The sequence below is a fragment of the Fukomys damarensis genome, unplaced genomic scaffold (assembly GCF_012274545.1).
Source record: "Fukomys damarensis isolate Sample0158 unplaced genomic scaffold, DMR_v1.0_HiC HiC_scaffold_5, whole genome shotgun sequence".
NCBI classification, from domain to species: Eukaryota; Metazoa; Chordata; class Mammalia; order Rodentia; family Bathyergidae; genus Fukomys; species Fukomys damarensis.
This window is the reverse complement of record NW_022900917.1, coordinates 16,620,176-16,647,297: the sequence shown is the minus strand read 5'-3', so window position 1 is coordinate 16,647,297 and position 27,122 is coordinate 16,620,176. Positions and strand designations below refer to the sequence as shown.

Genomic DNA, 27,122 nt, shown 5'->3' with positions numbered 1-27,122 from the left:
GAGAGGGGGAGAGGGGGTGAAGGGAGGGCAGAGGTAAGGGGAAAAAAATGAGAATCAAGACTTGCCATGTAAAGGTACATGGTCCCAACAATGAATGTAACTGTACTGTATCCCTAAATGTACCAATAAACTCAAAAAAAAAAAAAAGAAAAAGAAACAGATGCCAAACACAGAGCATAGATTTCAGTAACAAAAATAAAGCTCCTAAAATTACTAAACAGATAAGAATAAATAGGTCACTAGACGAGAATCAATACAAAAGTCAATATCGGATCATATTAATTGAATTAAAAGAGGGTACGTTGGACAGAAAGCAAATTACTAATTGGTAAAAATGAAGCAAGAGGGTCAGAAGGCGACAAACAGCAAAGTGGACTGAGCAATAATGAATACTAAGAATACATAAAAATAATATTCATATCACCATTAATCAACTAGAAAATATAATTTTTAAAAATCATTCATGATAGCAGTAAAAATGCCAAAACCTCTAGAAACAAACTAAATTTAAAATGTGTAAAATTTTCAAGGAGACTTACTAGGACATTTAAAACATAAAAGGAGATATAGGATGACTATGAACAGCAAAATAACAATCAACCCAAATTAATCTAGGAAGTTAAATATAATTATAATCAAAACTCTAGCAACTTTTTGTGGAATTTGACAACTTAGTCTAAAAGCCATGTGGGAAGTCAAGAAAAACAAAGACAAATTAATTTGTATTCTGGATCTCAAACGTGCCATGTAATTTAAAGTACATTTCTATTGCAGAAGCAGACAAATAAATCAATGAAATAGTTCATATAATGAAGACAAACATAGAGCTAGGTATCTATATGGAGAATCTGAGTAGAGGAGGCTCATACATCAGTTGGAAAAGGGATACTTGATTATGAAATGAGATTTCCACACCGAAAAAATAGATCCCAACCTCATATCACCTACAAAGGTAAATTCCAGCCAGACTTAAGACCTAACTGTTAAAAACAAAACTCAAACTATTAGAAAAGCCTTTCACTTCTGGTAATGATATACTAGATAATTCAGACCACTCTTGCTGAAAGAACTAAAATGAACAAAATACATTCAAAAGTTCATTTGAAGACTAATAAAAATACAAAAGCTGTTTCTTTGGTCTGGAATCAAGATATGAGGGAACAAAACCTAAGAGGTAAGCCTACCAATAAGAACCACTTTTCTCAAGGTATCTGTAAATTATGGAATAAGAATCACAGCAGAACAATCTTCTGAATGTCTCATAAGACATAGGACAAAGACTGGAAATCACAATTTGCCATAACACTATAATGCTATAGATATCCTATGATAGGAGATCAAAGCCCAAATTCAAGTTGTCTATGGATAGTTAGTCCTAGTCACCAGACAGAAGCATGATGGTGGAAGAAGGCATCATCATTTGGCACAAATAATCTCAGCCGTATTTTACATAATGTCTAGCACTCTTTCAATGATAACCAGGCACAAAGAAACATGAAATTCAAGATAAATAATAGAAATAGACCCACAGAAGATCAAGAAAATGAAGTTTTTAGACAAATTACAGACTGTAATATGTTCTTTGAAATAAAGGACAGGATTTTAAATTTTTTTATGGAGTTGCAAACTTTTTTAAATAATTAAATAAAAATTGTAGAATCTAAAATTTAAACTAAAATTTAAAATGCAGTAGATGATTTACAAGCAGATCAGACATAGGAAAATAGAAAACCAGTGTACTAGAAGAAGATGCAACAGAAGAAAAGATTGTAGAGAATGGAGAAAAAAAGTACATGAAAGTATATAAAGTACATAAAGCAGAGAAGAAAAATTAAAGTACATACAATTTGAAGCCCAGAAAAATCATGAGACAGAATGGGCAAAAAACACTGTTTAAAGTGATAATAATTGAGCTTTCTAAAACTGATGACAATATCAAGATGCAGAAACAAGATGCAATAAGAACCCCACAGGGATAAATACCAAGAAACAATACAACTAGGTACACATCAAAGTAAAGAGTTTATCTAAAAGTAAAACACTTTAACAGCAATTGAAAAAAAATTGATAAATTACCATCAACAAAGCAACAGTAATATTTATCAGTAAATACAATGGAAACCAGATAATTAGGAAATGACATCTTCAAACACTAAATGAAACTGCCAATCTAAAATTCTTTACAGAGCAATTATGTAGTTCAAAAATGAAGTGAAATACATTTCCATCCAAAAGAAAATTAGACCTTGTTACCAAAACTTCACTAAATGGAAGTTCTACAGGCAACTGGGAAATGCAAAAAGGAATAAAGAACAATAAAATGCATATAGTACGTGGATAAATATAAACACCAACAATGTAAAACAGTAACAATTCCTTGTACTATTTAAAATGAGCACACTAAAGAACAAAGCACATAAAGTAAAAAGCACATAAGCCCTAAAAATGAAGCTGTCACATTCTTAGGAAAAGATTTATTATTTTATTACCATGAAAACAATTTGAGAGTGACTTTTACACCTGTTTAATAGATAAATGACAACTGTTTCACTAGTCACATTTTTGAAAGCTAGCCAATCAGTAACAGCCATGCCTCTGAAATTCAATCAAGATTATCACTCCAGTGAACACTCCCATAAAATGATAAAATATTTACAATGTCTAGGTATTTTTTAAAAAGAGAGATGACACATAGCCTTGAAAGGTTCTAGCAGGGAAGCACAGATACTTGTATATCCTTGACCAAGGAAACAGTTCTCCTATATGGAAATGGTCTTCCTCTTCAACCAGCACGAAGCTTTGGGAGGACACAAAGAGTGCAGAGGGAGGAAAGGGTCACTCACCTAGCCAACCAGATCTGCCAAATCAACTTCAGTGAGATCAATGGGGTGACAGTTGCCACAGCCAGAAAACCCTCACATCTGACATATATCCTAACATTGCTGACCTTAACAATAATGGTACTTACTCTTAAGAGCGTAGATAAATAATGAGGAATGTGCTTAGGATGGAAAAGAAAGATACTAATGTGATGTCCTTGAGCTCTTATTGGTGTTGTCACCAAGGCAAAAGACAATAAACCTTGGCTCCTGGTCTATCTCTTGTGTAGCGCTGGATCTTTTTTTAATATATGGTAATTAGATTTTTCTCATACCAGCCCAGAACCAAGGACAATTGCTCTGTGACAACAATTAGACTATTCCAAATAACTCTTCAACATGCTTAGTAAATTGTTCTCTAACACAGAATATGAAGGGGTAAAGTCTTTCCTGTGATAACTGGTGAAGGCAATATCTGAGAATAATGATCACTTACACACCTATCTTTAAGAACTACAGGATATTTTCAGTTTGTAATTATTGGCAACAAGAAATAAACTTCTTAGTTCAAAGACTATGCATTCAAAACAGTGGCATTAACACTTTAAAACATAAAAAAAGATGTTTAAAATTTTCCATTTCATCCACTTTTACTTCACACTCCCATTTGATAATTCTAGACACCAAATTCATTGAGTTTAGCCTTGAAATGATTTTAAAATGCTTTTCTAACTGAAGTGTAATTACCTTCAAATAAAGCATTGTTTGCCACTTCAGTCACCTTATTTACATAAATGCTAGTTAAGCACCATAGAAATTCTAAAATATGTAATTAGAATGGCACAGATCACTTAATCCATTCTGTCAAAACAAGGATTATTTTAACTTCTGTTTCATTTCCTTTACAAAGAAATCCTATTTACTTTATTTTCTTTAACAGACAAAAAAATTAGTAGGATAAATTTACAATGTATTTCCCCAATCAAATTTTAAAATGATTCTGGTTAACCACAAATTGACTCAAGCAGTTAAGTATTTTTTTCTGAATGTATTTTACTGAAATATGTCTGACAACATATAATAATGTCATATAGTAATTGAATTACTGTTCTAGAGAGTTACAAATTATTCCATTGTTCTTCCTGGCCACTCACATATGAAAAGGTCACTTTAGTCCTAAGAAATTGTCCAAATAAACCAGATGCATTGCTTGCCTAAAGTAAAGTATTTTGCAAATAACTATACCACTCCTACTTAAGGTTAAAACATAACCATAAAAGCTTTCATTAAGTAACACATTTCACTAAGCTGATTTCACAAAAATAAAAACATAAATAAACTAGCTCTACCATTTTTAAATATCTGGACTACGTTTGGGAAAATAAATACAAATTTTTTGTTTGTTTTTGTTTTTGGTGGTACTGGAGATTGAATCCAAGACTTGCGCACTGAGCCCCAGGCCGTTTCTTAATTTTTATTTAGTAACAGGGCCTTTCTAAGCCACTAAATTGTACAGGCTGGGCTCCAACTTCCAATCCTCCTGTCTCAGACTCCCAAAGTGCTGAAATTACAGGCATGTGATATATACCTAGCTCAATTGTTTTTAAAAATTCAGAAACATATAATTACTTTAATTATTTAGCAGGTGTTAATTATAATACAGAAACATTATAATTAGGAAATATCAGGAATATTATGAGCTTTAAATATAAAATTCTAGCCATAATTTATTAAGGTCACATTAATAAAATATACACACATACTGATTCAAATGAAGAGGAGTATCATGGTAGTTTCTCAGTGACTCACTAAAAATTATTTTAATAAACAATTCTCAAATAAAATAAAATACAATTCTTAAATTTGCCACAGACAGATATGTGGCTGGTTCTCTTATCTCATTCTAGATCTCTTTAACTGCATAAAAGCTTTTCTTTTTCACAGTGATATTTTCTTTGTAACAAAATACTACCTAGTCAGATCCTAAAATAGGAATCTTTAGAAATGAGATTAGCAAAACAATTTTAAAATACTTACTGTCTTGTTTCGTAATCTAATTATGTCTGAGACAGAGCCAGCTCCACAGTACTCCATAACAATCCAGAGGTCTGTGTTCTTAAAGTAACTGCCATAGTACTTTACAACATATGGGCTAAAGAAAAATAGAGACAATTACATTTAGTTTTAATTCCCAAAGTACATTTTTTCTTAATTCCAATACAAAGTATTTTCAACATTTCATAATGTTCCAATAAGTAAACTTAATGAGTAAACTTCCATTGTACATTGAATTGTCTGTATCTAGAGTTCATCAACTGTGTATAATTAGGCTTTAATTCATGGATAAAATTTAACAGGATTATAAACCAGAGGAGGCCCAAATGTTTTGAGTGATTCCCAAGGAAAATAACACTTCATTTTGGCAAGGGACTTACTATTTAACATAAGGAACAAATGAAAACATTTTCCTTTAATGAGAGCATTTTAAATATAAATCTTCTAAGGATTTTACATTCAATCAGATATTAAATCTCAACTTTAAAATAATCTGTTACTAATATGTAATGGATATAAAGTGGACCCTTGACTTACAAACTTGATCAGTTCCCAAGGGCTGGTTGTAACTAAGTCAATATAGCTGAGATCTGGATGTTTACCTGGGCAAACACTATAGTTAACAAGAAAGCAGATGAATCTTTCATTAACTTCATTAACCCAACTTGTTTGTATGACACGCCATTTGTAACTGAAGAGTCCACTGTAATAACCGCTCAACTTCAAAATTATGTATTTACACACACGCGCGCGCATTTACAAACATACCATATATAAAGACACCATTGAAAAAAGAATGTTGAAAGAAAACTGTCAGGAAGGCTTCCCAGTGAAGCCTGTACAATTTTAGCTAAGTCTTAAAATCAAAGGTAGAGCAGGCTAGATGGAGCTTAAGGGCCTAAGCAGATGGCTATTGAACCAGAATTTAATTATGTCTTATTTCTACTGTTCTTCATAACCTCTTGCATACACATGCTTCCCACTGACATAGTTTTCTTCCCCATTCTAGCCTATGCACCATATAGTTGACAAGTCAACCTTTTTTAAATCAGAAGAAAAAGAAACCGATCACATTGCTCTCCTGATTTAAAAAACTTCACTAGCTCTCCATAATCCAAAGAAAAAAGTCTAAATTGCTTTATATCACATTTAAAATCTTTCAAAGGCTAACTCTTTACCCTTGTCTCTTGTCAATTCCCATGTTATACATTTCGAGTCATGTAGCTTTTTCTAGGTGTTGAGAATACAAATTACCTATTGGGAATTTTTAAATGCTCACTTTAACCATTTGACAAAAGCACTTGTTTAAAACGAAACTAACATACAGACTGAACTTCAAAGCACATGGCGGGGGCACGTGCCTGTAATCCCAGTACCTGAGAGGCCGAGGCAGGAGGCTCACTATGAGTTTGAGGCTGCCTGGGCTACATAGTGAATTCAAGGGCAACCAGAACTACACGGAGGGACTGCCTCAAAAAAAGAAAAAAAAAGAGAGAAGAATTTCAAATCATAGGGAACACAAAAATACTTTTCTTATATACATGTCTTTGAGGTATGAGTACCTATATAGAAATCTTTAGAAGGGAGTAAGGAGTAGTGCTCTTATACCTGCCTTTGCATCAAAACTTCCTATAGTAAATCGAACACCTACAAGTTCTGATGCAATAGGTCTTTTCAAAGCTTTACAGTTGATGGAAACAGATAAAGTTGAGCTTCACTTCAAAAGACAGATCAAATATCATTCAGAAAAAAACTTTAAATATTACCTTTCTCATTCAGATTTTGAAAGTAACAGTGAAATCACAACTATGTTCACTGAGAAGCATATAATAATGAGTATCTTATCTTGCCATATACACCAAGTAATCAGTAGTGCTGAGGGTAAGATTGGCAACTCTTACAAAAATTAAGGATACCTCCCACTTAAAAATGAGTCAAAAGCAAGGCATGGTGGTGCTCGCCTGTAATTCCAGTACTTCGGAAGCTGAGGTAGGAGGATCACTTCAATTTTGAGGCCAGCCTGGACTACAAAGTGAGTTCAAGGCCAGCCTGAACTACATAGTGAGACCCTGTGTCCAAAAAAAAAAGTCAAAAGAACACTTAAAAAATCATTTGTAGCCCATATTAATCTAAGATCAAATAGAAGAATGTTTCAACGCTACATCATAAAATATGTAATAGAGTTCTCTACCAGACAAAATGGCTCCAATGGTCCTGCATTCTAAAATGGCTCCCATTCCTAAAATGATTCCCATTTACAAAAATGAGCCACTTGTTTCGGGGGGAGTGAAACCTAACCTGTGGATAAGCAAAACCTAATATGTTGCTCCACCCTGCTACTCCATGAACCTCCCCTTCCAATCACCTGGCACCTGGTCGCTAGCCCCACAGCAGGACTAATTCTCAACTCTGATGATACTCGCCCCACTGCACTGCCCTATGTAAACCTCACCCTAGATAGTTTCACCCTCTCTTGCCATTGTTCAAGACAGCCTGGGAGCTCCTTCTCCCAATATAGCCTTTCCTTGGGTGCTCCCATTTTGGCTCAATTTCTTTCAATAAGGAAATAATTTAAATCTACACAAGTAAGCAAATAGATCTACACAGTCACATTAAGGACACACACCTAAATAATAATTTTTATCATCTGACATTCATTCACTCTACTTTGGTCAGACATCAAACTAGATGGTTAGTACATAGCAATGAACTAGACAGCCACAATTCTGAACTTCATATAGCATACACCAGAATGAAATATACTGGTCTTAGAAGTGAATCTAAATAAATTTAATTATTACTAACAATGATAAGAACAGAAGGAGGTATGCTATGAGAAAACTAGCTGTAACTTTATTTCACATTCACCTTTTCAAATTATATTAATCCTACTTCATATGAAGGAATGGAATACATCATATTCCATGGTAGCTCCTGACTTGGAAAGAATTGGAATATGTGGAAAAAAACTGAAAGTAGAAATGGGTGAGTCTTAACAATAAAATGTCATTCATTCATTGAGCTGCTGTGAATTCCAAAATTCACAGATTTGGGAAAGAAAGAAAGGCTTAAACCCTAGAGTCCATATGTATATAGTGGGCTACTTATTGGTTGTCCTCTGATATTCTCTATTATCAACACCCTTTTTACTATAAAACACTTATTATTACCATTAACTTTTACCTGCCTCTTCCAGAAGAATAAAAGCCCCATAAAGATACATGCCAATCTTACTCTCCACTTTAACTTCAATACCTCCCTTCTCATATGTACAAAATAAATAAGTACTGAATAAATGAACAAACTGATGAAAAAAATTAACAAGCGGGCCCCAATTTAGGCCTCTTCAAGGAGGCCTGAAGCTAAGATTTAAAGTTTGACTAGAGGGCCAGGGATTTCACTCAGTGGTTCCACCACCTGCTTCAAAAGCACAAGGACTGGAGTTCAATCCCTGGTACCAAAAAAAAAAAAAAATGGGGGGGGGGTTTGACTAGAAGTTATCCAGATAGCAAGTGCATTCACACATCAAGAACTACCCATACAAAGGCTCTAAGAATGAAGAAAGTGAGTGTGAAAAACTAAAATGAGATGAGCACACCTGGAATAAAGTGAATACAGCATAAGGAGCTGTAGATGAAGGTAGATACCTGATCATGAAAAGCCTCAAAACCAAAGATGGTATGCAAGAATGGATACAGGGAGGGCCAGATATTTTAGCTCAGTGGTTCTGTGGCCTGCCTCACAAGCACAAGGTCCCAAGTTCAATCCCCGGTACCAAAAAAAAAAAATAGTATACAGGGAGAAGGTTAAAAAATTATTTGAAGTTCTTTTAATAAGCGTATCTTTTTACTTTCTGCATTTTAATGCTGTGATACATGGAACCTTGCTAAACTTGAGGGACTGCTCTTCTTAAGGTTGGCTAATTCTACTTAACACACAAATTACACTGATGCATGCCTTTCATATGAAAACCAATCATTCTCAAGCACATAAACCCAATTTATACTACAGAGTTATTATGCCCTTGCCATAATTACCCTAGAGCCAGTATCAAGCAAGTAGCAACAACACTCAGGCCCAGAGTTCACTGGAATTATTAGCCCATTTCTCGTGAGCACTGCTTTAGCCTATCTCACCTGTTCCTTCCCATAAAAGCCACAATAAAATTTCTAGCCCATATTCTCTCCCTTTGTTTACTCTGCCTTCTGACTGATCTAGTGCTTCCCTGTATAGCTCCCAGTGATGGTCTGTCTTCTTTTGGAATCTGTTGAGTTTAACAATATATCTTTATTATTTTTATTACAATGTTTTAATTTTTCTACGCCAGTCATCTCTTCATCTATTGGTCTCATCATAACTGAATAACAACAAAACATACATTTTAAAGAGAGATGGTGGTGGATCAGATTGAAATGAATGTAGTAGAAACAGGAGAAGAAAAAAAAAACAAATTCAAGAGATGTGTTTAAGAGACATTCCACATAACTAGGTAATGACAGACTGGGGAGTTGGGAATCAGTAAGCAAGTTTTCTTCTGTGCTTTACCTACTGTGCCGCCCTTTAACTGTACACTGAATATATGTGAAATGTTAAAGGCACTGCTTTTTAACACTTAAGTAAGTAACAAGATCTAGGAATTGTAATTCAATCCTTTTCCACTAATGTTGATATTATGGATTCAAATTGATTCATTCATGTATCATTTTTAAATAATTTAATCAAAAAGCACTCACTGAACAACAGACATGGCCTAGGGGCAGAAGCTAGAGAGAAAAACGGGGAGGCTTTAGTAACAAAGAAGAAAGGCAGTTCAGGCAATAAGGAACCACCAAAGGCACTTAAGGCAAGGAAATAATACAATCAAATTAGCATTTAAAGAAGATTATCCTGTGTAGCATTGTCAGAGGCCAAAGTTAATACACTTCATTCTAGCCAACAAGTTAGCTAACTGTACAACTATTTAGATGTTCTAACATCTGTTTCTTAACCACCACACGAATTATTAAAATCTGGGAATGAAAAGTAAGAGTTTCATCTAAAACACTAGCTCAGTGATTATGTGTTATAAATTTAAGCAACATACAAAATTTTATTTCACCCATGCCTAAGAATCCACTAATCCACATATGGATTTGTAGGTTGCATCAGAACCCAACAATTCTCTACATGTGTTAGAACTGCTAAGCAGGGGTACCACTATGCCTCTGAAAATTTCACTGGGTGGGAGGACAAAGAAGACACAAATGAAATTACAGACTATACCCAGAAACAGAAGCCTTGGTGACTGATGTGACAATAATGACCCATGTTCCATGCCTTTCTCCTGTGCATGTCCCCACTGTTTCATTCTGTCCCATTAATTACTTAACACTTAACCAAATCTTACCTTCCCCTCCCGCTTTTTTGCCTCCTCTCATACCGTGCCTTATAATCAGATCCTTTCCATTCCTATCTCTAATTCACAGGTCTCCCTAACAGTCTTCCTCTAGTACCACAACTCAAAATAAAGTAGAGAGAAGTGAGAAAAAAGAGGGAAAAATTGTAAAACATTACAAACTCTTCTTATGTATTTATACCTTTTGGGCTCTGGGTGGTAGGGCTCTCAGTGGTAGAGCCACCTGCCTAGTAAGCCTCATATACATATGTGAAGCCTTGGATTTAATACCCAATACCTCAAAAACAGAACAGAAGGGGTAATTTTCCCATTGCATAACCACTACCCACATTACAAGTTATATGGACTAAATTATTCAGTTTAAGCTTCTTCCTGAAATTCAAATGTTCTATTCACAATAGCCAAGATATAGAATCAACCTCAGTACCCATCAATAGACAAACAGATAAGTAAATGTGGCATAAACTATTCAGACATCAAAAAAGAAAACTATACCATTCATGATAACACGGAATAATCCTGGGACATTATGTTAAATGAAATTAAGACAGGCACAGAAAGACAAAAACCACATGCTTTCACTCATGTGCAGAATCTTAAAAAAGTGACTTCATAGATCCAGAAAGTAGAATGGTGAAAGGACTGAAGCAGCTGAGGGTGGAGGTGGAGAGAAAGGGGAAGATGGTCAAAAAACACATTGCAGTTGTATAGGAAAGACAAGTTCAAGGTATCTATTGTACACAGTGATGACTACAGTTAACGATATTAACAATAGTTTTTTTTCCCCCTTCTGTACTGAGGATAAAACGTGGGGCACTCTACCACTGAATTACATCCCACTTTTTTTTTTTTTTTTTTTTGAGAAAGAATCACGCTAAGTTGCCCACATTGGTCTAGAACTCTCAATCCTCCTGCCTCAGCTTCCCAGATAGGATTAAAGATTGTGCCACTGTGCCTCGCTAAGAATACGATATTCTTTAAAAATGCTGAGACTGGATGGTGTTTTTTCACCACTAAAATAATAAATATGTGAGACACTGCACATTAATTAGCTGGATTTAGTCATTATACAATGTATATGTACTTCAAAATATACTGTACACAATAAATATATGCAATTTTATGTCAAGTTTAAAACAAAACAGTTAAATAAAAAAATAAAGTACAACCTATGATGAACTGACCCAATTTAGAAAGTATACAACTGAACTGATGATATATGCTGACTTTTGTTCTTCCGTCTTAAAAAATTGAAGGCCAAATAGGTTACAGAGGATAATTAAAAACTAGCTATTGTTAAAAACTAAATTTGAGTGTTCATTTTTACTGCTAACATGATGACTTTTTATATTAACTTCAATTTTATTTAGCAAAACCATATACTAAAGGCATATTTCTGAAAGTTCTGTTATGAGCATGGGATAAAAATAATAAACAAATGGCTAATTTTCATTATACAATCATTATATAGTTTTATCAACATCCTACTACAATCTTGTTAGCAATTCACAACTTTATAAAAGTAATATAGTGTTTTTATAAAGGCAATGTGGGGCCGGAGATTTAGCTCAGTGGTTCTGCCGCCTGTCTTGCATGCATGAGACCCAAGTTCGATCCCCGGTACCAAAAAAATAAATAAAATAAAATAAATAAAGGCAATGTGAGTATTCTACAAAGGCTAAATTATTTCCAACATAAACCTCAATCACAGCAATTTAATTTTTGGCTCACCCAAAATCAGACAGACATACACATAATTTGATACAAATTACCAAAATGTTATCACTAATCCACTAAATGATGTTTCAAACTTTTTTTCCCTCAGAAAGTGTTCAAATGGAATCTGACCCAGAAACATGAGCAAACATAACAGACAAGGAAGTAGCTGTTGTGGAAGAAGCTGCAGAGTACTCAGTGACACTTCAAGCAGGCCAGCTGGAAATGATCTATTCCTAGCACAGGGCTCATCTTCCTCCTTGCCCAGTGAATCTAATTCATCCATTACAGCTCACCATGATTATGGCCTCCCTGGGGAAGATCTCCTCGAATCCTCAACAGTGCATAAATCCCCGTATTTTCCCCATCACAGCTCCACCCGGCTGCCCATTCACCACATCTCTTCCACTTCACTGGAAGCCCCTTCAATACCTGAGACTCATTTATCCTTACAGCTCTAGTGAGCAGCACGAGGGCTTATCCTCAAGTGCAAAACACATTAGTTGAATAAGTTAATAAGTGAATAATTGTGTGCCCCCAATTCATAAAAGTATTTCTGTGTGTGTAGATAGAAAAGATTCCTTCCGTAAGAGTATAAGCACCAGAAAGAAAGGGCCTGTGTTAATTGTGATTTGCTTTTATTAACATTACCTAGCTCGAAGCATTCACAAGTAGAGCAGCCCAGCTCTTGTCTCCACTCCTAGGAATGCCTTGGGAGTGCTTCACTTTGAAGTGTTAGGATCTTTCTGTTTATTAACACATTTGCTAAACAAAACGATTACATTCCTTGTGGAGAGCTAGTACATATACAGAGCACATCTTAATTCTTTTTACTTCCCCTTGTCTTCCTCCCACCCTCTACCTCTAGTTACCCTTCTCATTTACAAAGGATATATCTCCCTATTTCATGTTATCTTTTTTCTCTATAAATTTTTCCTATTTTAGGTTCCTCAAAAGAGAAATTATGCGGTAGTTATACTTGTGGGTCTTATTTATTACCTTAACATTATGGTCTCAAGGTGCAACCATTTTCTTACAAATGACTCAAAATTATCATTCTTTATGCCTAAGTAGTACTCCATTGTGTGTGTGTGTGTGTGTGTGTGTGTGTGTGTGTGTATACCACTTTTTCTATATCCATTCATCTGTTGATGGGCATATAAGATGCTTCCAAGATTTAGCTACTCAATTGTGGGGATCCTTTTACAGACAATGTTTTCTTCAACACTGGCCTGGAGTCAGAGTGTGGGCTCTCATCTCAGTCACTTACTAGATTCATAATCTTAGAAAATTCATGTAAAATCTCTTGGTTTGTTTTTTCTGTACTTGTACCCATGAAATAGTTTTTACATATGCTTTAGCACCACAACCTTTTACTCAAATAAAATTTATTGGGATATATATTTTTAAAATAGCAGTAATGAAGTTTCTAATTTTGCTAAATTCTTCAGTTTTTTGTCTGTTGTTTTGTTCTTTAAGTAGAAAAATCCATCACAGGGATGGAAAAGCATCCCTCAGCACATACTCTCCTCAGGTCAGACAGGCATTGGTCAGCCTGTCTGTAGGACTTAAACTTATGAGATAAACTGTGACAGCTAATATCTGATACACAAAAGCTCAAGACAACTTTCTATCTTTAAGCTTTCACCAGCTCCTTACAATATATGTGGCAGAGTCAGGCTCATTTGAAAACTTAACAAATGTGTGAGAAAAAAACTACCACAACCTCTTCACTGTTTTAAGACAAAACCCCTAAAAGCACCTCTTCAGAACAGAGTAGTTTGAAAGCACAAAACAAAATGACCTACAAAAATCTAGTCTATCATTAACATTCTAAGACTTACACATTCAACAAATATTTATTAAATGCCTACTCTGTACCAGGTGCTGACCATTGAAGATTCTGCACAATAAAGCAGATGGGCTCCCTCAAGTACTTATACCAAAAATTTAGTATTCAACACATGCTTAATATTCACTAAAATACATTTATATAAAAGATTAAAATATTCCCTTTGGTCTCATATAGTGTAGAAAGCAAAATAATTTGCCAAATATTCAAAAATTTGAATTTATTAAAAAGATATTTAAATTCCAGAAATATGTATCTCATTTTCTCTAATTAAAATTTTAGTGTTATGTGTAGAAATTTTTCAATTATTATAGCTTTCTTGCAAATCACTTTTTATATACATTTTTTAATAACTATCTACATTAATGCTAGTAACTAGTAGTTATCATGTAAGGTTAACATTTGTCATTTCCTTCTTTTACTAGCTCTTAGCATCTTTTAGAATCTTTTCAAGTATCTAATTTGTAATCCTTCATTTACTGTATAAATTTGAGGCTAAAATCTAAAAGGTGGGAGTTATTTTATCAATATTTGTTTTACCATTTATTTCATTCAACAAATGTTTGAGAATTATCCAATATGGACAAGGCATTCTGATATAAAACGGTACAAAAGTTCCAGAATTCCACTCATATTTTCTTCCTCTTATACCCTTAATTTTCCCTTAAAAGTTTAAAGTCTATAATGAGAATAATGACCTGAATTCCCTAGAGTTTCATCAACCTACAATGTTCTCTTTACTCCTTATGCATACTCTATCCATTTAGGCCTTGTAAGGGGCTCTAAGAAATAAAAATGTGATTTTTCATTTAAGGAATAAAGACATGGAAAAGTGATCAAAAGTATCAGAAAAAGGAACAAAGATGATTCTCAATTTTGCAGTTCAGTGCTCACTTTGGCATCACATATACTAAAAATTTTGCAGCTGAAAAACAAAACAGAGAGCTGAGGACATAGCTCAGAGTTGGTTCTCGTCAAATTACCAAATTATTACCAAGATCTTTGTAAAATTCTATATTTTCATCTGGGAGATAAGGAATTTACTAATTTTTCTATACTGTTTGAATGTCATTATTCAAGTTTTTATAGAAAATATGTAACATATAAATATTCCAAGCAAAAATGAACAGACCCAATGAAGTTAGTCTAAAATTATCCAGTCACTTCATTAGCCAGAGTACGTAATATATGGGTGCTCCTTAATTTATACTAGGGTTACATCCCAAACAATCTTTTAAGTTGAAAATACCATACATAAGTAAAAAAAAAAAAAAAGCATATAACACAGCTAACCTACCAAATACCACAGTTTAGCAACCCATTGCACTACAGAGCATTGGTTGTTCCCTCTTATAAGTATGTGGCTGATGGAGCTCCAGCTTGCTGTTGCTGCCCAGTATCAAAAAAGCATTGTTCCACAGCTCAGAAAATGATGAAAATTCAAAATATGGTTTCTACTAAGTGCTTAATTTAGCACAACATAAAGTCAAAAAATTAAAAGTCAGGGCCAGGGATCTGGCTCAGTGACACCTCGCCTGCCTTATATATATATATATATATGTCAGACCATCATAAATATTTGTATAGATTTTATGTACCATTAGGAGAGAAAATATCTCATGGATTTCTTACTAACAAGGATCTGATGTGATTAGTGGTGACAATATACACAGTTTCCCTTAAGCCACCAACTCTACGTCACCATGTGAAATAACTCTAACAAAAATATAAGGAAGGGTTTCTGAGAAAGCGCTTTTCTACTTTTCCCTTTCTTCTTCCTGCCTATAATATAGACAATGGGCTTGATGTTATAACATAAAGGAACACGGATTAAAGAAAATTTTCAAGCAGTTTTCCTATTTTTAGGACAGACTTACAGATGAAAATCATATTTTGTTGTGTGCCATTTAACATTCTGTATTATATGTTTTTAAATAGTCATATTTTATGTAAATAGAATTCATTCAACAAGCATTCACTGAACAACTGCTATGTGCCTAGATCTAGAAACACCAAAAGAATTAAGATTCTGTTTGTCTTCTTGAGGTGCTGGTAGTCTAGTTGGGAGGACAAATGTCACAGTTACAGTAATGACAGATGCATGGGCTGGATGTGAAGCAAGAAGGCAAAGGTAACTTAGTGAAGAAATGGAGGGATGAGGGTATACAGAGACATATAGGTAGAAGTGACTGGAAAATCACAAGTATGTGCTGTTCTGACAACATTTACAAAGAGCTGTACCATCCAAAAGAAAATTCTACAAAGCTATCCTCAATGAGAAGTCAGGAAAAAAACTAAATAGATTATTAAAATGCATTTTATTATCCATTAATAATAAAATTTATCAAAATGAGGACAAAGAAATAAAATCCCTTCATACCTGTCACACTGTTGCATTATGGAAATTTCTTTGATGATTTCCTGAAGATCAGACTCAACAGGTACTTGTTTAATCGCAACAACTTGGCCAGATTCTTTATGTATTGCTTTAAAAACACTTCCATAAGACCTAAAAACACAAGATGTTATTATTTTCCTATCAAACATCATATTAAAGTCTACTATGAATTTTTATACATAGTATTTTCCAATTATTAACACTATTTAAATGGCAAAAATGGTAAAAAGCAACAAGAAAAGTTAAGAATTAAACTAACTGCTTCAATTACAAACCTAAATATATAATATATAAGTTAATATATAAGTTGCAATATTATGAAGAAAAGAAATAGACTTACGGTTTCTTAACTCACATGCAGCATTAAAATATAAATAAAAATCTGAAAAATGAAAGGTAAATTTAAAAATAGCTAAAGTCTCAAGTTAGCAGAAAAGATTGATCTTAAACAAAGTAACCTCCAGAAGATTAAAGTCCCAATTCTGTTCAAGGTCCTTCAGAATAGCTGAAACTCTCTACTTAGATCTCCTAACACCAAAGGTAGAGAAACAGGGAAATCTCCAGCCATATGTCTCTCTCTAATTACAAAACCAAGGTCTCCCCAAATGTTCCTTCCACTTTCTTCTCAAGAGAAAAACAACACAAAGATAAATAAACGGAGAGGTAAAATTTAATGACCACTTGCTCAAAACCGATCTCTGATCCAACTCTTGAAACTCTTCCAATTAAATATTCATGTGTTTCAAAAAGCAAAAACAATGAAGTCATTTGTAACTTGCTATGAAATAGAAAAATTTTAAGCTCCTACCATTTACTGAGTTCTTACTAAATAGGGGTTTACATACATTACCAAATTCATCCCTCTCAATTGTGAGGAAAACTATCATTAATAAAAGATGATTAAACATACTCAAATACCAGCAGCAGCAAGTTCAGGATTCACACACTGACCCCCAAGAATCATTGTCTTCTCCCTACATTATTTCTAAAGAAGAGAAAGATAAGCAAAGCAAGGCATTGGCAGATAAAAGGTATTTCCTTACTCAAAATGATATAAATCAAAATGGAATTCTAAAAATAATTCAGATAATCCAAAGGAAAACAAGAAAAGGAATGTAGAGGACCAAAGAATTTAAGCCCCAATGCATTAATAATTACTTTCAACACAAATGGTCTAAATATAGCAGTTAAAACAGAGATTGGCAGAGTGGATTTTTCAAAAGCATGATTCATTTGTATGATATGTAGAAGAAAATCACTATAATCATGCAAGTAGGAGGATAGCTGGTGGAAATGTAAAAATGATACAGTCATCCTAGAAGTTAGTTTGTCAGCTTCTTTAAAAGACGGAATTATTAAACATATAACCCAGCAGTGGAATGAAAATTTGTGTTTACACAAAATCTTGTATACAAATGCTCATAGTAGCTTTATTCATAATAATTAAAAGGGAAACAGTGTAAATGTTCGTCAAAGGGTGAAAGGTTGAACAAATTCTAGTACATGTGAAAATAGGAATACTAACAATAAACTATCAAAAAAGATATAAAATATTTCCTAATATTCAGAATTTATATGCAGAATCACTTTCAAATTCACAATCTTCTCCCAAAAAAGTGAAATTAATACAGCAGTTTATATCATCAAAATGAATTTGATTCTCACCCTGTTTCTTTGGGCTCTGTGAAGTAATTTAATTCAAACTTACACCCAAAGTTACCTTTGGAGAGGCTAAGGATATGCGTATAAAGATCTTCCCTCAACATATGTATATGTTCCCTCAAAAGTTAACACAGAATTCAGAGCTAGATTATTTACTGTCGGTTAAGCAATACCAGCACTCCTTTCTCTGGACTCCTCCAGCACTCCAAAAGAGAAGCTGGAGCTCCATTTCCCAGAATTCTTTTCCCTAAAAGGTTCCCAATTAAGAATTTTTGTTAATGAGAAGAACACTTACAAAGATTAATGCAAAAGATTACAGCAAAACCACTCCTCTCAAAATGTATTTGTAACAAACACTGGTAGACACGAGAATGTACAGTTGCTTCCTGCTGCATTTCTAATAGCCATCACACACAGCTACAAACTGAGACAGTTGATGAAAGTATCTTAAAGATTCTTCAGGCCGGGCATGGTAGTGCAACCTGTAATCCCAGTACTCAGGAAGTTGAGGCAGGAGGATTGCTGGGAGTTCAAGACCAGCCTGGGCTACACAGTGAGTTCCAGTCAGCCTCAAAAAAACCAAAAAAAAAAAAAAAAAAAAAAAAAAAAAGATTCTTCAGGATTGCCACAGATTATCAGAGAACTCCTGAGAAACTTGCAGCTCAGTGCCAAGATCTTCAGTGCTGGCTACTCCAGTTTCTGGCAACACCTTTTATGACCTTTGTATCCCTGGCCCCTGTACAATACATTTGAACTCCTAGTTTTACACTAATCCTTTGTGCTCAGAGTTTGTAGAGCCACTTTCTCTCTTCCTGACCATACATATCCTACTACCAATATACTCATAGTTTAAGTAGAAACAAATAGTTCATAGGGAAATAAGCCTTAAAGAAGGAAATTGTGTAGTATTTCTTTCTTAAAACTAAAAATAATAAAGTGACAGAATACTGACAGTCTTGGAACTTAATGGCAAAAGTTATTTAAATTATCACCTTTGGTTGCCTGAAGCCTAAGCAAAGTAGTTAATTGACAGACCAATTAGCTGTATCAATGGACTATATGGTGAAAACAAAGTTCCAGGACAATATAAAGGGCTGCTGCCTCTGCCTGCCGTGGAAAATTTATAGAACAGGATATAATGAGCTAGGGATTTAAATGCCCTGATCAAAACTAGCAGAACAAAAAAATTTCTGAATGCTCCAAAAGAATTTCCTAACTCCTAAAGACACAAAGCTAGGAGTTCTGAAAAGCAAACTCAATGCATAAGCTTGCTAGGTAAATTAAAATGCAAACTGAATTCACACAAAATCACCAGGTATGTTATGTTACAATTAAGGCATTCAGTCTGAAGAGAGGTATCCAGGTAATTGGTACTGAACATTTAGGTATTCTCATTAATGAGTAACCTGATCCCCCAAACCCTATGCAGTCTCCTTTGCTAGCAAAACAAATTCTACTCTCCTGTAGAAAATTGGCCTCACAATTCCTGAAATCTTTATGATTTCACCTTACAAAGTCACTTTTGAATTGATTTTTTTGAGACACATCTTCCAGACCACTCCACCACCAGCCCTCATTGCTTCCAGACCCATAATTATAGACACGAGGGTGATGAGTATAAATCTAACCCAGGAGCAGCTGCTATTCACACCAAAAGTGTAAGATTCTGCCAATTTTTGTCGGCAGATAGAAACATCTGCTAAAGAACACATGTTGTGGTTTGGATATAATTCTAGTGTGTCGCCATAGATTCTGTATTAAAGCTTCATCCTCAAGGAAGCAATGCTGGGAGATGGTAGAAGCTTCAAGAAGCAGAGGTCAGTGCAAGGTAAACAAGTCACTGGCAATACTGTCTCCAGAAGGGATTAATGCTGGCCTCACACTGTAAGTTAGTTAGTTCTCCAGAGAGCAGACAAAAAAGCAAGCCTGGCTGCTAAATTCTTCTCTGGTTTCCTATTTTAACATGGGATCTCTCCCTACTGTCTGCACTCCTGCTGTGTTGTACCTTACTCAAGGGTGACCTGACCAGGAGTCACGCCAATGAGATCTATTAATCTTGAACTTTAGAGTCCAAAATATAAAATCACCTTTTTTAAAAAAATTTCTCCCCAAACCCTGCAAACCTCTTTTCTTTACATATTATCTCATTCAGGTATTTTGTTAAAGCAATGGGAAACAGGCTAAAATAGAGAGAAAGAAATTTACTGATATGGATGCAGAACAGTGTCAGAACAAACATGGTGTGTCTAGAATCTCTAGACTTGCATCTTTAACAGTTTGCTCAGCTAACTGTGTGAAATCTAGACTCAACAGTGGCCTACAATAAGTGAGAAGCCAGTCCTCAGTAAATATGAAAGAAAGGAATGCAAAGTTTTAAGGAAAAAGGTTACTGGAATGGATATAGAGAGTCTACCAAAAAATGTATACACACTTAACCATTCACCTTACTAATAAATACCTGGAAGCTAATGGTCACCACTTCAAGCACCTCTTGTAACTGTAGAGGCCAAAGATAAATTGTATTAATCTCATGATGTCTCAATAAATTAAGTATTAAAATATTTATACCAGGTTTTTCTTTTCCTGATGTATACTTTGGTGGACTGTATATTATATGTGATTTGTTCATTCACTCCTTATGTTTATAGACAAGGTCTAAAGAAGAAATCTCTACAGCACAAGAAAAAGATCATATCACAGTGATATATGCACACCACGTTTACAGTGGCACAGTTTGTAATAGCTAAAACTTGGAAACAACCCATTTGCCCATCAGTTGGAGACTGGATAAAGATGTGGTTTTTCTATAAAATGGAATACTACTCAGCCATAAAGAATGAGAAATTAGATTCAATCATAGGAAAATGGACACATATTGAGGATATACTCCTAAGTGAAATGAGTAAGTCACACATGTATAAATACCGAATAGTTTCTCTGGTGTGAGAAACTATAATGGTACATAAGATCCTAATGATATAATGGACAACGTGAAATAGGAAGAAAAGGGCTAAAGGTGTATTGGAAATAATAAGGGTAGGGGAAAGGTCATAATGAAAACGAAAAAAAAAAACATGAGAAAATGAAAAAATGGAAATAAAGTATTTATAAATAGGGAAGGGAGGAGGGAGTGAAAGGAGGGCAAGGATAATGGGAAAAAATGAGAACCAAGACCTGTCATGAAAAGATCCCAATGATGAATGTAAGTATACTGTATACCTAAAATGTATCAATAAACTCATGAGAAAAAAAAAGAAAAAGAAATCTCTCCAGCACAAGACAGAGATAACAACAGATGCCAGCCCTAAAATGACCTCCCTGAATCTAACAGTGGTGGTATCCCAGATAGACAAGTTCAACTAACCATGTGAGATCAGGTTGGAACAGTTAATATAATGGGTAGTACATCAACGCTAAATTGGAGTTTTCTTTTTTTACATATATCTAGGTCTTAATATTAAAGTTACGCCTACTTCATGAAAAAGAACAATTATTTGTCCTGAAAAAACTAGATAAAGTATTTCTAGGGAGAAAAAGTAAAATGTTCACAATGCAAAATTTAGTTCCTAAACATTTATAGTGGCAAACAAGTAGTATGTAGTGTGTTTACAATGTTGTATAACCATTACTTCTGTATAGCTTCTGGACATTAAGAATCTCATTTCTATCCCAATGGATTTGGCTACTCTAGAGACTTTGTATAAATGGAATCATACAGACCTTTTGTATCTGGATTCTTTATTTAGCGCAATGTTTTTGAGGTTCAACCACATTATAACATCTACCAGGATTTCATTCCTTTTTATGACTGAAATAGCATTGTACAGAGATGTAACATTTTGTTTATCCACTCATCAGTTCATGGATACTTGGGATTGTTTCCACAACCAAATATTCAACTACTGTCTCTGAGGTAATATATCTATTTAGGCGTTTTTGGGTGTTTTTTTTTATCTATTTAAGTTTTAACTTCTTTGGGGCTCAGGTCACATAATATGAATATTTCAGGGAAATCCATTTCTTCTGGATTTTCAAATTAGTTGTCACAGGGCAGTATATAATACAATCTTAACTCTTAAAATCGTTTCCCTATCATCAGTGGTTATAGTTTTTTCTTATTTCAAATCATTCATATATATATATATATATTTGTGTGTGTGTGTGTGTGTGTGTGTTTTGACAGGGTTTTACTGTGTAGCTGAAGCTGGCTTCAAACCTTAAATCCAGGCTGGCCTTGAACTTGTCATTCTGCTGTCTAAGCCCTTCAAGTGCTGGGATTACAGGTGTACACCACTATACCCAGCTATTTTTTCCTTTCTTGGTAATAAAAGAATATAAAACTTTTCATAAAATTAGTTCTGCTAATTCAATCCAGAGGTAACCTCAGATTACTTTCCCTACTTTCCAATTAATATGAGTTTTTCATTTTTGTAATTATTTCTAATTTAGTAGGATACAACTGGAAAATGTGAAACACTGTATTTTTAGAATTTGTCATTTTTCTATGTCCATAAATACAAAGGAATGTAAGAATACAATCATAAAAATGCAGACATATAAGTACTTTACTTATACATATATTTGTATAATCAAATGCATTGATGTCTAATTCCTCTGTCCTTTTTTCTATTATATCTGCCCAGTTCTGAAAGCGATAAATTGAAATATTTCACACAATTAGAATTTTACTAAATTCCCTTGACATTATTATAATCTTTCCATTATAAATTTGGCTACCATGTTTAGTGACACAAATGTTATGTTATAAATTGTCACAGTTCATTACCTAATGTCCCTCTAAATTCAGGTGGGACCTATTAACTTTAATACAAACATTGTTATTCTTACTTTCCTATTTTCTTTGTATGTTTATTGATTTTTTAATATAAGAAACAACCTTAAGAGTTCCATTTTTTGTTTTACATGAGTTCCACAAAAGTAGTACATGGTTTTAGTGTTTTTGTTTTTTTTTGGTACCAGGGATCCAACTCAAGACCTTGCACTTGCAAGGCAGGTGGTAGAACCACTGAGCTAAACCCCCAGCCCTACATTTTACATTTGCTCTAACAGTTGGTCTTTTAAATGTTAAAATGAACATTTAGTGAAAAATATACTTGTGTTGCTTCATCTTATGTTTATTATTTTATATTTTCCCCTGTATTTCCTTTTTCTTGTTCTAATTTCTTGTTGTTACTAATTTTGTTTTTTATTATTTTATATATCTTCTTTAGTCATTCCATTAAAAACTCCCTATCATTCTCTATACTCAAAATGAAGTTTCTCTACTATTAATCTGAAACCATGTTAAGTATGCCTCTGCCTATACACACTGACTTCTTCACTAAGACATTCAATTCACACCTACGTACTTACCTTTTCCCAAATAAAATAAGCCCCACAATACTAAAAGTTGGCCAACATCACCTGACCAACAAAGTATTTCAAACTTACTAAGATGTCATATGGGATAAACTAACAAACCACTTAGAAACCATTTGACAGCACAGTTTCTGCTACACACACATACGTACACATGGAAAGACACAATTACTCAATTTGGGATAACCTAATATTCAAAATTCCATTATTATTTGCCAAATTTACTTGATGTTGTTATTCAATTCAAGCAAATATATTCTAGTTGAAAGATTAGTTTTTTAATAGTTCTGTCATCATGTAAATGCTACTTTCATATTTTTTATACTTACCCTTCTCCAAGCTTCTCTAAGACATCAAAAACTTCTTCAGGCTGCTTAGTCAAACTGTCTTCACTCAGCTTTTTTAGCTTACTAATAAGAAAAGAGAAGAAATATTTTCCTTAAGACCTTTTACAAAACTTTTTATTCTAATAGACAATATAATCAGATAGTGATCAAATGATATACAAAGGTATACACTGGTATATACTTGGTCTCCTTCCAAGCCCTCTTCCTCATGTGCCTAGCACCCCAAAAACTAACCTTTTATTAGCTTCTTGTACTATGTAGTCTTAGTTCTCCCCCCTTTAAACCTACAAGATAGGATCTTATACATATACTTCTTAGTAACTGCAGTATAACTACCATAAAATCACTCATAACTATACAGTAATTATAAAAATCATATTATAATATAGTGTATTTTATCTGGTATTATTGTATGTTATATAAATACATACACAATAGTCTACCCTTATCACTTTACTTTGCACAGTTTCAGTTACCTAAGGTTACAAAGATATTAAATGGAAAATTCTGAAAATGATTTATAAGTTTTCAAATGTATACTTCTCTGAATAACATGAATAATCTCATTCCATCCCTCCCAGAATGTGAATAATCCCTTTATCTAGTGTATATACACTGGATATGCTCTGTGCCCATCAGTTCCATAATAACCAGCTGAGTTACAGACCAATTCTGATAGTACAGTACATGTATTCAAGAAACCCATATTTTACTAAATAATGGCCCTAAAGCAAAAGAGTAGTAATGCTGATTTAGATATCCCAAAGTGTTTCCTTTAAGTGAAAAGATGAAAATACAATGACCTATTTTGAGACCACACATTTACTACTGTTTGTTATAATTCTTCTAATTTTATTATTGTTGTTCAAACCTTTTTTTTTTTGGTACCGGGAATTGAACTCGGGTCCTTGCGCTTGCAAGGCAGGCCACTGAACCTCTGAGCTAAATCCCCAGCCCGCTTGTTCAACTCTTACTGTGCCTAATAAGTATAAATAAACTTTGCTATAAGTGTGTACATATAGGAAAAACACAATATACATAGGTTTCACACATTTATTGGAGGTTCTGAAATGCATCTGCCATGGATAAAGGTGGATTACTAACAGATATTAGCAAATTGCTACAGTAGGGTTTCTACCAATTTATTTTTCCACAAATAATACATAAGAAAACCTATTTTCTTGCTTTCATCAAGAGAGTGAAATAAATATCTTATGAAAAGGTATTATGAATATACCCCATGTACTCAAAGATGATAAAGTATAAAGATAGAGGAGTTGAATAAAAATTTAAGAAAGAAATAAGATATGAGAATAAAATTGTCATTGGATAGGATTAAAAGTAGACTAGACAGGGCCGAGGATTTAGCTCAGTGGTTTGGCCGCCTGCCTCACAAGTGCAAGGACCCAAGTTTGATCCTCGGTACCAAAAAAAAAAAAAAAGCAGACTAAACAATACAGTAGAAAAGATAAGCCACTGAAAGAAGTTGGAAAAAAAAAGGGAAGAAAGAAAACAGCTGAGTTCCCAATAGAAAAGAAAGAGAAACAGATGAATAGATTGGTATCTGGGAAGGAAGGAAAAGAGGGAAGGAGGGAGGTCAAATATTTTCCAAATTTTATGCAAACAATACACCAAGAGATGCAACAATTCAACAAACCTAAAAAGACAAGGTCATGGGGGAAGATAAAGCATAAGACAAAACAAGATATACTATAAACAGAGCCTAGGCCCCGATCCACCGCGGGAAGGAGAACCACGTCTGCTCCCTACCCAGCCGCCATCACTCAAGCGCCGGGAAGGTAGCCGCGCGGGCGCCCCTGAACCCCTATACCCCACACACACACCACAGTCTCAGACCTCCTGACTGTGCCAGTCTTTGGACCCACTCTGCAGAGGCAGAGGTGGTCATCAAGGGTATTTTTCTGAGTTCCCAACTTTGAACATCTTTAAAGAAAGGGCATGGGAAACCTGTAATAAAACGTTGTGGAGTTCAACCATTCAGAAGGTTGGGGAACTCAATCTGGGCCTTGCAGCCTGAGGTCAGTCAGCGTCATGGGGTTCAGCCATCAGCTAACTGAGATCAGGGGTCTTGCATCCTTGCTCTGTCTGAGCCATTAAATGGTAAAATACACTATATGGAAATTTTGTTCACTGCAGACATGTTCTGGACTGCTTCTTGACTACTACTGGTGGTCAGTGTCAAAAGTTGTGCTTGATCTTAATGTGTTGCTGATTGTATCAGTTGGGATAAAACATTGTGGTTGATTTGATGAGCTGTTTTCTCTGATGTTATGAAGATGAGAATGTTTGTGGGTTGTTAGAGACCCAGAAGCTAGGGCACAACTATATCAGGAAGATTTGGGTAATAATCCAGAGATTAAACCAAGGACAGTCCGACAATAAAAATAAAAATGAGAAAACACTTAAGCAAGACACAAGGACAGACTTCCAGTTCACCAATGGCAAACAGTAGGGCAAATGAGGATGAAAAGGCCGATAGTGAACCGCCAGGACACCCTGAACTCAAAGCACAGGAAGTAACAAAACAGATCAATCAGGCTCTAGAAAAATTCAAAGCAGAAATAATTTCCCAGATAACCATAGAGATAGTGAGCAAAATGGAAGTCGTGATTCAAGACTCTAGAGTAGAAACTGACAAAAAATAGATGAGCTCAGGACCATGATAGAAGCCATGAAGGCCCAGCACAGGAAAGAAATGGAAAAAATAAACGCCCAACACAGGAAAGAAATGTAATCCATAAAACAGATTTAAACAGATATCCAGGAGATTAAACACTCTATTGAAAGTTTACGCAACAGAATAAAAGAATGCGAAGATAGAATCTCAGATATAGAAGATAAGATTGCAGTCAGTGACCATGAAAAGAGAGGTCTCTTAAATACAGTACGAGACCATGAGAAATCGATCCAACAACTCCTAGATGATGCAAAGAAGAATAACATAAGACTGATAGGAATACATGAAGTAGCAGGAGAAAATACAAATGACTTTAAAAAGCTGTACAAACAAGTAATGACAGAAAACTTCCCAAACAGAGGGGAAGAATTTGACATTCAGATAAGTGAGGCATATAGGAACCCAACTAGCTACAATAAAAAAAAATCTACATCTAGACATATAATAATCAAGATCCCAGAAACCCAACAGAAGAACAAAATACTACAAGCAGTAAGAGAAAAGAAACAAATCACATACAAAGGAAAGCCCATCAGAATCAAAGCAGACTTTTCAACACAAACCCTTGGAGCAAGGAGAGCCTGGAATGAGATATTTCAAGTACTAAAAGAGAACAACCTCCAACCTAGACTGATGTATCCAGCAAAACTCTCTTTCAAAATGGATGGGGAAATAAGACACTTCCATGAGAAAGAACACCTGAGAAACTACATGAATACCAAACCAGCACTACAAGCAATTCTAAACAAGATCCTAGAAAAAGACAATGAAGGCAACAACACCATGAGGCCCAACAGAGCA

The 27,122-nt window shown here is 34.5% G+C and overlaps 1 protein-coding gene and 1 non-coding gene across 4 annotated transcripts in view; both read right to left on the bottom strand.

The window, feature by feature from the left end:
• Positions 1–27,122, bottom strand: part of Stk3 (serine/threonine kinase 3) — a 336,937-nt gene that overhangs the window by 222,373 nt on the left and 87,442 nt on the right. For 2 of the 3 annotated variants that reach the window (XR_004515711.1, XM_010619566.1), the window contains 3 exons: positions 23,606–23,686; positions 16,218–16,346; positions 4,857–4,971 (listed from right to left, as the gene is read on the bottom strand). Coding sequence is in view for 2 of the 3 variants with exons in the window: in XM_010619566.1 (XP_010617868.1) it covers positions 4,857–4,971; positions 16,218–16,346; positions 23,606–23,686 (325 nt within the window). In the remaining variant the exon portion in view is untranslated. Of the gene's footprint in view, positions 1–4,856; positions 4,972–16,217; positions 16,347–16,575; positions 16,624–23,605; positions 23,687–27,122 lie in introns of those variants that run through there. The other variant, XM_010619567.2, reaches the window with a different exon arrangement.
• On the bottom strand, positions 13,570–13,712 carry LOC117285065. The gene has a single exon (XR_004516075.1). It is a non-coding gene; the product is annotated as a small nucleolar RNA SNORA12 (small nucleolar RNA).